At 22.8% G+C, this 18610-nt stretch overlaps 5 protein-coding genes across 14 annotated transcripts; 2 read left to right on the top strand and 3 right to left on the bottom strand.

The window, feature by feature from the left end:
• Positions 1 to 2551: 2551 nt before the first annotated feature.
• On the bottom strand, positions 2552 to 3669 carry LOC107995501 (large ribosomal subunit protein eL30). 2 transcript variants are annotated; one of them, XM_017053054.3, is made up of 4 exons: positions 3544 to 3669; positions 3424 to 3467; positions 3012 to 3157; positions 2552 to 2766 (listed from the first exon to the last, which is right to left on the bottom strand). In XM_017053054.3, exons 2-4 carry the CDS (start codon positions 3442 to 3444, stop codon positions 2589 to 2591), a joined length of 345 nt encoding a protein of 114 aa, XP_016908543.1. In that variant the 5' UTR covers positions 3445 to 3467; positions 3544 to 3669; the 3' UTR covers positions 2552 to 2588. The 2 variants fall into 2 exon arrangements, with proteins under 2 accessions (XP_016908543.1, XP_016908544.1); XM_017053055.3 differs by having other exon boundaries at positions 3012 to 3162; positions 3428 to 3467; positions 3544 to 3633.
• A 669-nt stretch (positions 3670 to 4338) lies between these two features.
• LOC107995493 (mannose-6-phosphate isomerase) lies at positions 4339 to 7687 on the top strand. 3 transcript variants are annotated; one of them, XM_062080789.1, is made up of 6 exons: positions 4339 to 4836; positions 4966 to 5299; positions 5414 to 5729; positions 5874 to 6041; positions 6159 to 6361; positions 6425 to 7687. In XM_062080789.1, the coding sequence occupies exons 1-6, from the start codon at positions 4778 to 4780 to the stop codon at positions 6641 to 6643; spliced, it is 1299 nt and encodes a 432-aa protein (XP_061936773.1). In that variant the 5' UTR covers positions 4339 to 4777; the 3' UTR covers positions 6644 to 7687. The 3 variants fall into 3 exon arrangements, with proteins under 3 accessions (XP_061936773.1, XP_061936774.1, XP_016908532.1); XM_062080790.1 differs by having other exon boundaries at positions 4364 to 4665; XM_017053043.3 differs by having other exon boundaries at positions 4365 to 4700.
• LOC107995500 (general transcription factor IIF subunit 2) lies at positions 7229 to 9062 on the bottom strand. Of its 4 annotated transcripts, XM_062080792.1 has the most exons (7): positions 8914 to 9062; positions 8669 to 8820; positions 8513 to 8602; positions 8312 to 8436; positions 8095 to 8238; positions 7837 to 7995; positions 7229 to 7737 (listed from the first exon to the last, which is right to left on the bottom strand). In XM_062080792.1, the coding sequence occupies exons 1-6, from the start codon at positions 9060 to 9062 to the stop codon at positions 7840 to 7842; spliced, it is 816 nt and encodes a 271-aa protein (XP_061936776.1). In that variant the 3' UTR covers positions 7229 to 7737; positions 7837 to 7839. The 4 variants fall into 4 exon arrangements, with proteins under 4 accessions (XP_061936776.1, XP_061936775.1, XP_016908542.1 ...); XM_062080791.1 differs by having other exon boundaries at positions 8513 to 8820; XM_017053053.3 differs by having other exon boundaries at positions 7229 to 7995.
• A 429-nt stretch (positions 9063 to 9491) lies between these two features.
• LOC107995499 (large ribosomal subunit protein mL41) lies at positions 9492 to 10654 on the top strand. Its single transcript, XM_017053051.2, has 2 exons — positions 9492 to 10117; positions 10218 to 10654. The coding sequence occupies exons 1-2, from the start codon at positions 9958 to 9960 to the stop codon at positions 10559 to 10561; spliced, it is 504 nt and encodes a 167-aa protein (XP_016908540.1). The 5' UTR covers positions 9492 to 9957; the 3' UTR covers positions 10562 to 10654.
• Positions 10645 to 18287, bottom strand: LOC107995540 (serine/threonine-protein kinase MARK1). Of its 4 annotated transcripts, none has more exons than XM_062080785.1 (10): positions 17930 to 18287; positions 17120 to 17327; positions 16890 to 17036; positions 16487 to 16807; positions 16280 to 16403; positions 15974 to 16185; positions 15673 to 15818; positions 14415 to 14959; positions 13928 to 14343; positions 10645 to 13049 (listed from the first exon to the last, which is right to left on the bottom strand). In XM_062080785.1, the coding sequence occupies exons 2-10, from the start codon at positions 17243 to 17245 to the stop codon at positions 12915 to 12917; spliced, it is 2172 nt and encodes a 723-aa protein (XP_061936769.1). In that variant the 5' UTR covers positions 17246 to 17327; positions 17930 to 18287; the 3' UTR covers positions 10645 to 12914. The 4 variants fall into 4 exon arrangements, with proteins under 4 accessions (XP_061936769.1, XP_061936772.1, XP_061936770.1 ...); XM_062080788.1 differs by having other exon boundaries at positions 10645 to 13034; XM_062080786.1 differs by having other exon boundaries at positions 17653 to 18183.
• Positions 18288 to 18610: the final 323 nt, after the last annotated feature.

Genomic DNA, 18610 nt, shown 5'->3' with positions numbered 1-18610 from the left:
AAATACAAAGAAGGAATTCATAATTCAATAAAAATTAATTAAATTCAAATAAAAGAAAAACGCAAAAGAGAAATTTAACAAAAAAATTAAATAAATTCATAAAAATTGAAAAAATAAAAAAAGAACATAATATAAAAGTAACTGAATTTATTTATAGTTGAAACACAAAAATTGAATTTAATTTAAAAATAAATAAATTCAAGAAATTAAATTAAAAAATAAAAGAATGCAATGTCAACATAAAAGTCAACAAAAGAAAAAACTAAAATACAAAAGAATATTTAACAATTAATTAAATCTGAAAAAAAAAGAATTTAAAAATAAATAAATTTAAAAAATTAAATTAAAAAATAAAAGAATGCAATGTCAACATAAAAGTTAACAAAAGAAAAAACTAAAATACAAAAGAATATTTAACAATTAACTAAATCTGAAAAAAAAAGAAACTTATTTAACACAAGATTTAACACAAGACATTAAGAAAATTAATAAATAAAATAAAAAAATAGGATATTTTATATTGATATAAACAAAATTAAAATATAAAAGAAAAAAAAAATTAAAATTAAATAAATTTTAAAAATTTTAAAAATATAAATAGAATTTAATAGATATATTGATTGACTTGGATAAATAAATGTATAAAAAAAAAATTTAACATTGTAGTATATAAATAATGAATAATAAACATGAAAAAAAATATAACACAACAAAAATATAACAAAACTATAAAATAAAAAAAGAATGAATCATAAGAAAAGAATTTAATCTCAAATCTAAAACGTCAAAAAAAAATTTAAGCATTAGTTACTATAAATGAATTAGAAAAAAACATACATAAAAATGAAAAATTTTTTGTTTTGTTTAAATAGTATTTTTCTTGATTTAGATAATATTTCTGTTAAATCCTTTCTTTATGTTCCAATGCAATGTTTTAGATTTTTTTTTAACATTGATATTAAATTCTTTTTCAATATTTCCATTTTTTTTTTACTTTATAATAGTTAGGTTTTATATTATTCTCTTTTTGTTTTATTCATTATTTATGGATTACAATATCAAATTCTTTTCTTATATATGTAGCATTGTTATGTTGTAGCATTATAAGATTTAATTATTATATTGCAATACATAAAAGAATATTACATTATATAAATAATTAATAAATATAAAAATATAACAAGAGAATCGAACATAAAAGTTAACTAACTATTAAATTATAAACTATCTATTAAGTTAATTAAAGTAAACAAAGATTACAACTTAACTGAAAAATTTAATCTCAAAATTAAAGAAAATCTAAAGGAATTAAAACATTAAAAATATAATACAAATTTTAATAAAAATATAATACATATATAATACAAATTTTAAATTGAATTAAAGACAAATATACATAAAAAAAATTTATATGTGTATAATAATATGATATAATAATTTAACAATATAATAAATAAATATAAAGACATAAGAAGAAATGACATAACAGTCATAAAGAAATGACAGAACATAAAAATAATGTAATCTAATATATATAATGTATAAATATAAGTATAATTTTAAGTATAATTTTTATAGAAGGATTGAAAAAAAATAATCTGAAAGAATTAAAAGATTAAAAAAAAAAATTTAACTTTAAGTTGAAAAAAATCTAAAAGAACTAAAGCATTAGAAAAAAAATTTACCATAAATGTTAAATTGAATTAAGTAGGAAAAACTTGCATAAAAATGGAATTCAATAATAATAATTAATTAAATCTAACAAAGCTGCCACATATCAAGAAAGAATATAATATAATAGTTAATTATTATTTCTCATAAATTAAGAAAAAAAAAATTACAGCATAGAAAAATTATTTAATTTAAAAATTAAAAAACATTAAAATATAAAAAAAAATTTAGCATAAATATTAATTGAATTAGAAAATATATATATATATAAATAACGTAATGAAATCTAACAGAATTGCAATATAAAAATTTTACATTGTAATAAATAAATAATAAATAAGTAATAAATAAGGATAAAAAGGTTAAAACAGAAATCAAGAATTATATATTATATATATTATACATTATAAAAATATTATATTATATAATTATAAAAATGATTATATCTTAGGAGATTTTTTCCCAAAGAGGATAAAATAGAATAAAAACTAGAATAAATATTATTGCCATTTTTTCAGTATTTTTAATAAAATATTTCTTTAAAAAATATATTTTTAATTTTCAAGAGATGATGTTCAGATTTAATTCTTATCTTACTTATATCTTTTTTCTATTTCTTCTCTTTATCTATTCATCATTCTAAAGATAATGCTAATTTCTTATTTTCTATTTTTTTTTCTATCCTTTTTCCATTATTTATTATCTTTATCTATATTTATTATCTTGCTTTCCAATTTTATATATTCGAAAAGCGGATATCAAATTCCGATTAAAAAAAAATAAAAATAATGTTTATATGATTATGTTTATTATATTAATTTATAATTATAATTTAAATTAAAAATATAAATAGGAAAAATTAATAAAACATACAAAATAATTATATTTTTATTAAAATTTTATTAAATAAAAAATATTTATGGTTGTTCACCAGTAGGCATAGATTTTATAATATCTGAATTTCCAGGGTCTGTAATTGAAAGAGTACATACACGAAAATATTTTCCACATGCAGTTCCTAATTCTATATTATTTCCAATATAATGATGCACGCCAGTTTTTGCCAACATAGCATAATATTCTATCTCTGATTTCCTGTTAAACAAAAAAACATATATTTATAGCTTTTAATTTAGTAACATAAATTTGAAGTGTCTCTGCACTTACAAACAGAGACGTGAGACTACTCCGTAGGACTCCTATTATTAATACAAATCAATATGAAACATATAAAATTTTTTTAACATATTTGCCAACATTCAATGTGAAATATTATTTTATATTGTTCATATTGTTTTGTAATTATTTATAATTGAAGGAGTACTACATCTCAGTCTCACCTTAAAGGTGCAGCATTATTAGCAATGATGACTAATTTTGCTTTTCCTTGCCGGAGGGACTTCAATGTCTGCTTATATCCCAGAACATATTTTCCTGATTTCATAACAAGGGCCAATCTGGAGTTGATCCCTTCTTGAGATTTTTTCTGTTAACGAATATATATATTTACGAATACAAACATACATACATTTGAACTATTAACCTCTAAACTCCTAATATCCTCTTATTAAAAAAAAGATTTAAAAAAAAAATTTACTTTAAAAATGACTTAAAAATATAATAATAAATTTAATTCATATTTATATATTATTATTATTATTTTAATATATTCATATTTTAAAAATATAAAGAATAATTTTAACATATGCTTTGAAAATTGAATAGCACGTGTAAATTTGAAAAAGGATTTACCTGTTTTTTTTGAGCTACCATTTTTACTATTTTATAGATGAATACTGGAATAAAAATTAACGTATTTAATAGTACTTGTTTATATAATCAATTATTAAAAGATATTAAAAAAATACTTACTTTTTCAAATACACACGATGTTACCGAACACGATAGACGTGAAAAAGACTGAATATATCGATATATGTTCGAGTTGAAGATTGCCATGAAATATAAAGTATATAGAATATGTTTCTACTATATTTCTGCTATATATATTATTTTTACTTATTTATGTTTTGCAATATAGTATTTTAATATATAAATTTAATATATAAATTATAGATATATACTCAAAGTATAAATAAATAAAATTATAAAAATTTTATAATTAGATAAATATTGATTTATAAAATTATAAAAGAACTTAATATTATGTATTATTTATTAATTAAATTGCATGTATTTATTAAATATTTTTTCATTTTACTATTACTATTAAATTAATTATTTATAGATTTTTTTAAGCAAATTAAAATAGTTTATCAAATAATCTTTATAATTTTTATAATTTTGTAACTAATTATATATTAAATTTGTAATTCAATTTTATAGTTTTATTTATAAAATGCAATAACTTATAAAAATTTGAATTTATTTTATTAATAAAATAAATATAATATAATAAAATAAATGAAAAAATAATAAGAAAATAATTTAATTATTAATACATTTAATATATTAAATAATGTTTTAATTATACAACAAACATAATAACAAATAAGGATGAAATATTGCATGTATTTATCAAATATTATCACGGATGAAGCTTTTTATATGACTTTATTTCTTTTTACACTAATTTATATTTATAATGTATATATAAAATACGAAAGTAACTTTCATATCATATATTTGTTTTTTTCATATTATATTGAATTAATTTTTTAATCAATTTATGAGTTACATTTGCTATTTAGCATATTTCATAGAACTACTTTCAAGAATAATAAATTTTTTCTTTTCTTTTAATTATTTTAAAAATTATATTTGAAATTTCTCAATTTAGAAAGATGGAAATACAAGATTCGCGCTGGAAAAATAAGATTAACGTTTTGGTTTCCCTGACAACGAAAGTAGAGTGGGGAAAACTCGTTTTATTCGCGAATAAAATTTAGGCAACACTTATCAAAAAAAGTGATAATATTCATATTTACGTGTCACATTTTTATCATAGTTATAGTTTGTACAAATGATCAAATAGTTAATATCTTAACATTATTTACATCTTGTAGTTTGTATGTAATGTTATAAAGAATTATAAACATATGCTTTCGTTTAAAATACAATAATATTACATATTCTAATAGAAAATATGTATAAAAATATTGTTAAAAAATTTAATTTAAAAATAAAAAATTTTTATTCTAAAGTGTATCTTAATATATTTTATATATAAAATTTTAATACAATATATAAGAGATATATAAAAATGTTTTTAATATCTCTTAAAAGTGTTTTTAATTTTTAATATCAAGTATTTATTGTTATTTTATGTTTCAGAAATATTTTTAAAATAATGGAACTTAAATGTAAAGTACAAACATATGATTGGGGAAAATATGGTATTGATAGTACTGTAGCAACATTAATGAAATCTGCTGATTCAGATTTTATATTGGATGAAAAAAAACCATATGCAGAGCTATGGATGGGTACACATCCTAATGGTCCTTCATATATAAAAGATTTAAATATATCATTAGAAAAATATATAAAACAAAACAGTCATGTATTAGGAAATGATGTTCAAAAAATATTTGGTCATCAGTTACCATTTCTTTTTAAAGTCTTATCTGTGAACAAAGCATTATCAATTCAAACACATCCAAATAAGGTATATATGTTTTAATGATGTATACACAAACATAGATATATATTATGATTATCTAATGCTTTTATGTAATATAATATGCAATATAAAGTATTATGCTGATATATTTTAACACAGGAAAAAGCAAAGGAATTGCATCAGCAATATCCTACTATTTACAAAGATGCAAATCATAAACCTGAAATTGCAATAGCATTAACACCTTTTGAAGCTCTTTGTGGTTTCCGTCCAATTAGAGAGATACAAGAGTTTCTAAAAATTCTTCCAGAATTATGTGCTGTAATAGGAGTAGATAAAGTACTTAAATTTATGACAACAGATGAAACAGACAATACTAAAGCTTTGAAAACATGTTTTCATAGTCTAATGACTTGTGATTCTGGATTAATAGCATTACAACTCAGAAAACTACTTGACAGATTATCTAATTTGGGTACTTTTTAATAATTAAATATTATAAATATTTTTTTAATATTATTTTTAATAATTATATAATTAATAATAATTATATAATATTAATAATTAAATATTTATAAATATTTTTTCATTAGTAAAAAAGATAATTATATGTTTTTAGATGAATCATTAAGGCAAACTTTACATGCTAGTTTATTAGAAAGATTATATTCAGATTTCCCAGGAGATGTAGGATGTTTTGGTATTTATTTTTTTAATTTCATAATAATGCAGCCTGGAGAGGCTATATATCTTGGACCAAATGTACCACATGCATATCTTTCTGGTGGTCAGTAATTTAATAAATTAAATATTATATTTTATATTATTTTATATTATCATCTTTATATAATATATTGAAATATAATTATATTTTAACATGAAATTTAACATATTAAAATTATAGATTGTATAGAATGCATGGCATGCTCTGATAATGTAGTACGTGCAGGATTGACTTCTAAATTAAAAGATGTACCAACATTAATTGAAATGTTAAGTTACATTTGTGAACCAATTTCTACAAAAAGATTTCAACCTTCTCGTGAAGATGAATGTACAGAAGTATTTCGTCCTCCTGTAAAAGATTTTGCTGTTGCTAAAATTACAGTAAGTTTTTTTATGAAAAGTTATCAATCAGTTAGAAAAAATTAAAAAAAAATATTTTTTTAGATTCCTCCTGGAAGAGCTTCATATAATATCATTCCCAGAAATACAGCTAGCATTTTAATTATCATAAATGGAAAAGGTGAAATCTTTGGAAAAGGTGAACCATCAAAAATTCTTTATCGAGGTTCCGTTATATTTATTCCAGCAAATGATAAAATTGGAATTAAAGTTTTATGTGGATGTCATCCTATGTTGATGTTTCAAGCTTTTGTAAATGTTTAAAAAAACTGAATACTTAAAAAAAAAAGTGATGAGACGATTTGCACGCACAAAGTATTATTGCACTTTTGAAATGCTTAGAATTTTAATCTAAAATTGTTGATCTTAAAATTTTATCAATAGTTATGAATAATTGAGAGTTTATTATATATTATATTATCAATATCATTCTTTTTAATAGATATATGATTTTCATAGTAAAATATTTCACAATTAATAGAATTATATTAATATCATATCAATAATAGTTAATAGAATTGATATCTGAGTATAAAGTTTTCATTAAGTCACAAATGCATAAATAAGAAACATTCCTTTTAATTTTATATTGAAAGCATTTATCTTTTACAATTCCTGCCATATTATGTATTATAACATTTTAACATATAAATATTTCTTTTAATTAATTATTTTTATGAATTATGAAAATTATTTCATCTTCTTTGAATAAAAAAGAAATATACTTATGCAATTATATACTTAAATATTTCTTATTTTGAAATATATATTTTTATATTTATGTCATTTACAATAATATTTATTCCAAAAACAGAAAATATATAATCATATATAATCAACTCTAGTCAGTTATGTTAACTAATTTTCTTATGTTTATTATAAATATACAGAAGAAAGATTATATACATATACAGACACATTTTATGAAATATAGATTCCTCGATTTATTGTACAATTTAAAATATGCATATATATATTTATAAAAAAATATATTTGTTTGTATTTATTATAAATTAAATGTCAACATTGAACCATATTATTTTTTCAATATTTTAATATATGTATACAATATGTTATTTTTTATGTACAATTTTAGAAATATTTATAAATCTTGTAACTATATATTTAAGTAATACAATGCTTTTTTTTTATATAAAATATAAATATATGCTTTACAAATTTACAATTTTCTCTTATAATTATATTATAATAAAAAAAAGTATTGTAATATTTATAATTGAGAAGATTGTATATATTCAATCATTTACATTAAAAAAAATAAAGAAACATTTTATTTAATCTTAAAAATATTTCTTCTATATTGATATACACAACACAATAAATTTATAAATATATATCTAAAAAATTTGATTAAACAATATTAATTTTGCACAGCCTCAAAAGTGAAATAGTATAAAATTTCACTTTATATAAATAAAAATTAATGAAACAAATACCTTTTAATCATCATCTGATTCATCAATTTTTTTTTGTATATCTTCAAGTTTTTCTTCTTCTTTATAATGTCGATATTCTGGTTTTAACTCCCACATATTTCTGTGAGGATTTTTCAAATTATAATTACAAACTTCATTTAATATTTCCTTCAGATATACCTATATACAATAAAATGAATAAATAATAATTAAAATTGATATAATATATATGTATATAATATATATATATAATATATATGTAAATAAAACATTATTTACAATAGGTTGTCTTGTAATCTTTACAAGATCTCTTATGTTATAATATTGATGTTTTTCAAATGCAGCAAATAGCATATCCAATACTGCATCTTTATCATCTCTCATCTTCTTACCCTCTGCCTTTTTCTTTTCTGCATATTCAATCTATAAAAGTATTAAAAATGTTTATATAATAAATTTTAAATATTTAAATAATATAATATTATAATATATTCACATTATGCTTATGATCAGAAACTGGTTTGAAATTTTGGACTACTCTATCTAATTGCTGAACTTGTCTTTGTGGTACAGAAGCCCTTTTAATGCTTTGTAATTTTAATTTCATATAACAATTATCAGCTAAAGAAATAAATATAAGTTATATACATGTATTCTGTAATAAAACATTTTAAATATTTTGGGATAATATTTTTACCATATGGACGACATTCTAATTTTTGTACAATTCTTCCTTCCATATAAAGTTTTTCAGTTTCAGGAACTATAGAATCTGAACTGCTTGAAGCTAGAAAAGATGAATTTGTTAAAACGATAAATATCTTATGTTCAAATATTTTTTGTAATGACTTACGCGTAACATGAGAAAATACACCTAACATTTGTTTTGTTACTGTTGTAACATCTAATCTATGTTGTTTTGGAATTTCTTCCTCTCCAGGTTCTTTTAAAGCTAAAACAGCTTCAGATAATCTAAGAGATACTTCTGCTTTTTGACCAGGATTTCTATATATATATATATATATATACATGTATATAAAATATATTGCTTTTATAAAATTGTAATATTAAATTTAATAATTATATTTAAAAACATACTTAGTTATCTTTAATTTACCAACTTCTATATTGCCAGGTGCTTTTTCCCATTTATTTGCTATATATTTAGGTACTTTCACAAGCCATACACCTCTGCCTGCATTACTTAAATCTAATTCTTTTTCTGTATGTGACACATTCGCAGACATGATTTATTTAAAAAGAAATTTTATTTCAAAAATTAAATATTATATAATAAAATAAGTAAAATTATATTATATATGATATTTTTATGTTTCGTGGAAGAAAAAATAAATAAGAAATATCTAATAAATTTTAATTATTCTAATTCTACTAATAACAATCTAAATAGTTATTTGATTTAAAAAATGTAATGTAATGTCTATCACTTCTTTTATTTATTCAGTTAGGTTACAAAATATATGACGTATATTTCAAAATATATGAATAGAACTAACCATTGATGACAAATATTTTAGATTCACTACATATAAGAAAATATGATTAAGTCATTTTATAGATATAATGATTATATATTAAATAAAATTCTAAATTAAAATATACTTTATTTATATTTTTTATTAAATAAAATAAAATTATTGTAAATTACAGATTGAATAAAATATGAAATAATTTATGGTTTAATGTTTATACCATACATAACTATAGTTACATGCGATATGAATTTAAAAAATAATAAATTTAAAATAGTAATAATAAAAATAATTGGATTTATAAATTCTTTTCTCATTAAATTTAAATAAAACTATTTTCAAAATAATGTAATTGATCATACATACTTTATAACAAACATAATATTTATAAAAAAGTGTATATTTTTAATTTCTTTTTCTTATTCTTTTTTCAATATTCATTTATAAATAAATGAACAATTTATTACTTTTTACAATATTATTGTGAAACATAAATAATTTTAATTGAATAAGAAATATATAAATATCAAATAATCAATAGGAAACATAACCTCTTAAAATAATTTTATTGATATAAGAAGTGTAAATTCATCTTTCAAATTCTTACAAGAATTTTATATATAATTCAAATAATATTTTTTATTATAAAATGGCATCTACATTTACTGTTATAATTCGACAAATTTCAATATCATCAACGTGTTATGGTAAACGAAATTTTCGTATGATTCAATTATACAATAAAAGAGGTAGTCGTACATTTAAGGAAGAACGAGCTAAAAATCCACACTATGATATTCCTATTGACAGTACGTACGTCTTTATTTACAATATATGATAATATTTCTCTTACATAATTTTAATAACCATAATAGATAATTACTTGTATTAATTAATAAATACTTTCAGGAAGAGGTGTAAAGCCAACAGGGATGTGGGTGAAAAATAAGTGGGTTAATATACCAGAAATGATACCAGAACTTGTTGTTCCTTCCTTAAAAGATTTTCATTTAAAACCATATGTTTCTTATAGAGTTACAGATTTTACTAAGCGTGAATTTACAGCTAAAGATTTATTTGATATAGTATATGCTAGTAAAATAAAAAAAGATTTTGTTGAGGGTAAATTAGATTCAAATGGTGAATCATTAAATCCTAGTGAAAATGAAAAAATGACACCTGAAGAAGCTAAAGAACATGCTGAAATGACTGGTACAGATATTTTTTTAATGGATAAAATAGAGATTAAATAATATAAACTATTTCTATTAATTGTAATATCTATTAAATTTTTATTGTAATTAAATAATTATCTTCAAATAAAATAGATTCAATGTTATACTTTACATAATGTTTTATTCAATATGCTGATACGCACAATGTATACATTTCTTGACAATTTTGTAATTTATAAACATTAATTATTTACCATCATATATGATCTTTAAAAAATCATATATTAAGTACAAAATATTTAATTTATTGCAAATACAAAAACAGTCTGTTTCAATTATAAATGGAGTGTATTGCATATTTTTATTGATTTTGCATAATTAGATTATTTTACTATATTTTTTCAATATCACACTAACTGATGGTAAATAATTATTTTACAAAGTACTTATATGTATTAATTGGACAATATATCGCCAAATAATAATTTCATATTTGTTATTTTTGCAAATATTTTTACTGCTAGTAAAGATAATCTTGCAAAATTCAATGATATTTTAGTGAAATAAACTTATTTAATGATAAATTAATATTTATAAATGATATACATTTTATGCATTTTTGAATTTTTATCATTCTAAAAAAGACATGGATGAAAATACGTAACAATACCAAAATTGATTTTTCAATTCCCTTTGAATTTCTCTAAAACAGTTTTCGAAATGTCTTCTCGAGAATAATATCCAGAACAAGATCTCGCATGATTATGCTAACTTAACAGCTATTTTTTTTACTTATCAAAAGATTTTTTGAGCGAAGTTTGATTGTTTTTGTTGGGTAAAAAATGGCGGAAAATTTGAATATTAAAGTCGTTGTCAGTTGTGCGCGGCCGGTATTGCTTCCTACTGACTACTAAAATCTAATACATATTTGCTTTTAAAAAGTGTTGCATTCGTCAAAATTTACATATAAACATATTTAAGTTAAAATTAATTTCATTTCTTTCCATTTAATAATAATTGTGTAAAAGTTCATGTAGCAGAACTATTTTGTTCTGAATAAAATTGTTGTACTTACATTTATGCAAAATATAGTATTAATAATTTGATGCAATTTGTATTTTTATATAGAAAATAATAAAATATACAAAACATATAATTCAAAATATAAACAGTCATATAGTTATTTTAAATATTATGTATACAATAATTTTATTTAAACATTTTTACAGAATGCAGCACTTTTTTCTTTATTTTAAACAGCAGCTACTATTTATCACTATTTATTGTTTTATTATTTCTTAATTTTCTATAACGATCATAATGAAGAGTGGAATGACGAAACATTAATTTTGTACAATATTATTAGAATAGATATTAATAAAAATGTATAACAAAAAATTTTAACTTGGTTTCTTCATTTTATTAACTCCACTCTTCAATAAATAGCATAGAAAAGCATAAGTGGCATAGTTCTTGTATTTAAGTTTAAATTAATTTTATTTCGTACGTTTTGATGAAGTATATTATGTTTTTATTTTACATACATTTTATTATTATATTTTTTTATTGAGCATTGATTCTTTTTGTTTTATTTTCTAAATTTTGCTTGGATTATATATCTTAATTAATTATTTATCAAATATTCAATTGAAAGTTATAAAATTCATAAATTTCGATCGATTTTTATATATTATCTTCTGATTCTGATTGACTACTTTATAATATAAAATATAATATAAAAATAATAATACATATAAATAATACATTGTTATCATTATATGATAATTTACTGAAATGTATTCAAGAAACATATCAAAAGTATTTTTTATTAATTATCATTAAAATATGCATACATATTATGCTTTCAATTAAATATAGCCATTATAAAACAAGACATATGCCACTTGCTCATGAATATAAACTTGGTTGGTGTTTTTTCTTGTTAATTATCAGTCTATGATATAATTGGATATTTGACTGAGAAAATCAGCCAATTAATAAGGCAGGCGCACATGCTACTATATGACAAAGATTTTTAACAATATTCGTTATATATGCACGAAATATGTCATTATTTTATGAATGAAATATATGAATATATAAATATATGATAAAATGTGATGCTCAAAGCACATGGAAAAACCGAATTTGAATAAAAGCAAATCTTTGACATTTAGTATCATGTACCTTCCATTTAATTAAAGATTTTGCGTATGAAAGCTAGAATATTATAGAGGAAACAGTTTTATAATGAAATTTATATAACAACTTGAATACGTAAAAAATAGATACAATAGAATACATAATCATAAAAATAAAAATACTGATATGGAAAGTCTAGGAAGGCAATACTGCTTATTGTATTTTGTATATCTAATCTAGTCTTTCAGACTCAAAATCTCCAATACTAAAAATACAACAAGGTAGATGTTTATTCCATTGGATCTCCAACGTTTTCGAAGATGGTTGAATGAGGGTTGCTTCCAGTGGGCCATAAGAAACCACCTACACTGCCAGGTGGCAAATATGATGCTCCTCCACTGAGACCCACCTGATATATTTTCTTCTTTAAATTATTTACATTTGTATGTATATTCAAAATTTAATGTTTATTATAAAATATTAAAAAATAGGATTATTAAAAATATTAAAAAATAAAATCTAGAAAGCCAAATAAGGGAAATACAAATAATATGCTACAAATAATATGCATTTTCCAAGCTTAATGTTTAAATATTTAATATTGTATTGTTTGAATTCAATCATAATAATTGTGCTAATATGATAGTTCTTTGTGATTGTTGAATTATGTATTAGTGCAAATGTCGCGTTGTTGTTTATGTATTTAACAGGCAAATAAATAACTATTTAAAATCATATTGTACAGTTATCAAAATAAAATTTTAGTTTTCATTTAAATATATATATGTATGTATATGTTAAAAATAAAAATATAATAATTTATATAAATACTCGTTAATCATTTCTTAAAAAAAAAAATCAAAATTTTTTTGTTAACTGTACATTGACTTTAATTGGATTGGTACATGCATGAATTAAGGCAAATTAGAGTGAACAATAAATCGCCAAATTAAAGAAAAATAATTTTTTATTTGCATCTAACACAAATAATTGTGCTTTTGTATCACAAATAACGTCTAATCGCTATTATAAATAATACTAATGGTATTTACATAAATTCATCATTGTGAACATGATACACGTTCACAACAATATTAACATTATGAAAGGAACAAGTAACATAATATTCTATTTTGAGTTCGAATATAGATACGCAATTTTGGCATGATTTAAAACTTGCTCCAAAAGAACAATGACGTCATGATCGTTGGACAGATACCAACAAGTTATTTTGTATTCTTTTCCAATAACTTTTTTTATATTTAATCCAAACGATTTTTAAATTTCTATTTATAGAATTACCTGTTGGCTCCACAGCAGTGTCCTTTCTGCTAATTGACAATCTGCTGCAAGTCGAGATGGTAAACTTTTCCATCTTTCTTCATCTCGTTTTCTTTCTCTATCAAAGTCTCTATCAACATGTCCCTGAGATAAAGGTGGTAAGATCTGTGTTCTTTGAGCTAGTTTATAACTGTCTTGTCTTGGTACGTGATCAGTGCGTCTAGTAGTACTTGTTGATACCGGTATCGGAGTTGGACTTCCTCCACCTCTATGTCTGTGATATAAGTTTCGTTTTTGTTGCAACATACGTTGTTGCACTAGCAATTGTAACTGTGTACTGGAATCACCACGAATTTTAAATTGTGCTTGATTTTCTGGTGGTGTAGATGGTGGTCTTAAATGAACAAGATCTAAATGACCTCTAGCTTTGCCAGAATCTATAAAAATAATACAAATAAGTTTATGACAAAAAATTTATATGATTAAAACAATGTTTATGTTTTAATACCTTGAATACTTCGCTGCTTAGTCGGTCTGTCTCCTCCACCTTGTTGAAAAAACAATAATCTGGGTCCACCATCTGAAGCTCTACGACCTTGAGAAACTCTTGATATTCTACCGGTAATTGGCGATGGACTCATAGGTGGTGGAGGCGTGCAGGAAGGCAAGCTACTCGTAAATGAATTTGCTCCTGAGTAATCTGGTGGGCAACCAGAATCAAAACTAGATTCAAAAAGCTCGGATGATGAACTACCACTACCACCCGCAATAAACAATGTTGTTCGACTAGGAGGATCAATAGAATCCATAAGAGAGGTATCAAAATGCTGTTGATAATCACTCAATCTTCGATTAACTATTTGACTGTCAATTCGTTGACTAATATCTTGATCTAGGCCTAATCTATGTTCCTCGAGTTTAATTTGAGCTTCTCTCAATTCATCACCACTTGGACCTTCCTCTAAATCACCTTCTGCACTACAGCATCCTTCATCAGTTGAAGAACTAGTTGAACTAAATCTTTTTCCTCCTCGAGTTGCATCTTCCCTTGTTCTAGAAATAAATACGTAAAGCAAATTTATCCAAAATATTCTAATTATTTGATAGAAGTTACTGTGACAAATAAATATCAATTACGATTTTTTTTAATGAAATCTTGTCCCTCCTATTTTTGCTGCATTGTTTTTATTAAAATATATAAAAATATGTAAAGAGCTACGAATTATAATGTAATGTAATGTAATGTAATGTAATGTAATGTAATATAATATAATATAATATAATATAGTATAATATAATATAATATAATATAATATAATATAATATAATATAATATAATATAGTATAATATAATATAATATAATATAATATAATATAATATAATAGAAACTATATAACATATGGCAATATAAAAACAAAATAAATATTTAATATTGGAATAACTCAAAATAAGAAGAAAGCAATGAAATAAAATGAAAGAATTACCAAAAATAAAGTGACAGCAAAGCACTTCCAATCCAACCTGTCCTGAAAATCTTCAATATATGCGTCACCGTCAATAAAGATCAACGTCCCACTAAGCTATCACTGTAAATAAAAATTGTATAATTAACATTTAATTTTTTATAAATTCTTTTGACGGGCAGGATTGGAAGACAAGTAAACCGTCATTTTGATAAAAATTTCATAAATGAAAATGAAATTTAAATTTTAATATTAATAATAAATAAATAATACAAATAATTGTATTAATTAAATAAATATACCTTGACTTGAATTTGTCTTCTTTTGTTCTTGCAACACTTGGCCAACAAGCATTATTTGTAGTGCTGCTGACACGATGTTGTTTTAATCTTTCCAATAATAAGAAATAAATAGCAGCATGATGATCATAACTACTATTCCTTAATGACTAGAAGAAATAAAATTGTTTTAATAAACATAATTTATATTTAAGATATATTATTAATATAGTATTACTAATAAAATATTACTATAAGTATATATTACTATAATAGATAAAATATTAGTATAGTACATAATATAATTTATAAATAAAAAATATACCTCTCTAGTTCGCGTGATATCTATGCCTAAACTATGCATAAGTCGAAGTATTTGTTCATTTGGTTCTTGAATAGATGATGATGATCTTGTTATAATCATTGAACAAATAGTATCTGCTGATCCAGCCATCCAACGATGTCTCTTTATTTGTGGAATAGTATATCGTTTTGTAGGTTCCAAAACCAACATTTTTCGAATTAAACTTTCACAATCTATAGATAAAAAATAAAAATTTATTATATTAAATATTTCAATTTTTTAAATAAAATTTTAAATTAATGTAAATATATTTTTTAAATATAATACCTGTACTCATGAAATATGGAATTCTAAATCTTCCACTTAAAACACGATCTCTTAAAGATTGAAGGGTAGATCCATCAAAGGGCAGTGCTCCACATACTAATACATATAATACAACACCTAAACTCTATAATAAATAATAAAACAATAATATAATAAATTATTTACATTATATGTTATATATTATATAAATATATATAATTTCCTTACCCATACATCAATTTCAGGACCAGCATAATGTTTTCCTCGAAAAACTTCTGGTGCTGCATAAGGAGGGCTTCCACACCATGTACTTAATCTTTCTCCAGGTGAAAATCTATTACTAAAACCAAAATCAGCAATTTTAACATTCATCTGAGCATCTAAGAGTAAATTTTCAGCTTTGAGATCACGATGTGCTACACCCGTTGCATGGCAGTATTCAACCGCAGAAAGTATTTGAGCAAATGTTGCACGAGCTCTGGGTTCTCCCATTCTTCCATATCGTGCAATATAGTCAAATATTTCACCTTTACTTGCATATTCACACACCTAATAGATAATAGAATTATATTCATTTTTAAAATTTTTTAAAATTTAAATCAAAAAAAATCAAAAAATTATTGAAATATACCATATATATCATATTTTTTGTTTCCATTACTTGATATAATTTAACAATATGTGGATGTTCTAATTGCTTCATTATTTCTACCTCTCTATAAACTTTTTCAAGATTAGTAGGATCTAATTGTGTTTTATCAATTATTTTAATAGCCACCTAAAAAAAATATTGAATTTCTTTAAAAAAAAAAATAACATAGAAAATATATATAATAAGCAAATGTAGTAAATCATATTTACCTCTGTTTTAGTAATACGATGTCTAGCTAATTTTACCACTGCAAAGTTTCCTTTGCCAATGGTACCTTCAATATCATAAAATCCTACACGAATTTGTTTTTTTCCTTGTCCCACTCCAGAATCCATTTTAATTAAAAAATGTGTTTATTAACAAATAACTTGAAATGATTATATTTTTTTTATTGTATTGTATAAGTAAATTAAATTACTGAAAACAAAAAAAAAGATACTTTAATATTTATCACAAAATAATATTTTAAAATAGTCTTTATTTTCTTGAGTAATATATTAATCTGTGAATATATTAATCTTTCATTGCTTCTATCTAATAATAGATAATAAAATTCCATTATATATGTATACAAATCGAAAATTTTTTGAATTTAGAAGTTTTATTATAATTCTCGATCAAAAAAAATATTTTTAGTGATGACCGTTCATGAAATTATATGCGCACTATATCAGAACGACATCGTTATTTCGAACAAAAATACTAAAAACTGAGAAAGGTTTTGCAAAAGAATCTTCTTTACAAAAGTGTAAAAGCTTCCTGCAACAAGTACAATAGCTATTCTCACTGACGTCATGGATCGACAACGACCTCTTGCCTATCGACGGGTCCAGGATCGATACTTGTCGATAGTCCTCGATAAGATAAAAGAAAAAAAAAATAAAAATAGAAAAAAAAGTCAAAAGAAGAATATTGATATTTATAAATTATCCTGAGCAATATATGTCGTATTCGGTTTTCCTCAAATACGACACAAGGAAGACAAATAACATTAAATGACAAATGCTCACTATACTTACATTCGATCCTTGCCCGAATTACCGGATATGACACGTTCCGAACCGGTAGAACCGTTTTTGAAGCAAAAAAATCGCTTTGGCGCTACCGACCTCAATGGGTACGTAAGGTCGGAGAGCCGATGCCATCGGTAAAAAATCGTCCTTTACGTTCACGAGATTCCGAATCTCGTTTTAAAGTGGCGGCGGTCCTAAGACAAGAGTCGTAGGAGCTTCGCGTAATGCGACGGTTCGATACCGACTGACCGACGGCCATGTTGCTACCCCCCTGCTATGCTAGAGTCGCCGGCTTCGTCTCTCTCTCACTCTTTCTCTCTCTCTTCCCTCATCACCCTCCTTATCCCCTTGTCTACTTCTACCATTCTTAGCGAATACTACCATTGCCACCAATACCACCCTCGCATCGTTTTTCCCCACCAGATTCCTACACTACTACTGTCATGGAACGCGTGCACGCGCGCATACACGTTATCTTCGACAATTGACGTCAACGTACCTACGTGCTACTATCAGCTCATCGTTAATTGTTCCTGGGTGTAATTGCAAAGTAAATAGCTCATATGCTACCACGTGGTGAACAAACTTCTTTCTTATCTTTGCTCAAATGATTTCTTTCGTTGATAATTATTATACACTGATTGGTTGATTACGTGCATGCTGCCAATATAATTCGATCCGTCATTT

This window comes from Apis cerana, linkage group LG10 (assembly GCF_029169275.1).
Source record: "Apis cerana isolate GH-2021 linkage group LG10, AcerK_1.0, whole genome shotgun sequence".
Taxonomy (NCBI): domain Eukaryota; kingdom Metazoa; phylum Arthropoda; class Insecta; order Hymenoptera; family Apidae; genus Apis; species Apis cerana.
The sequence above is the reverse complement of the archived record's forward strand: the minus strand, read 5'-3'. Positions and strand labels throughout refer to the sequence as shown.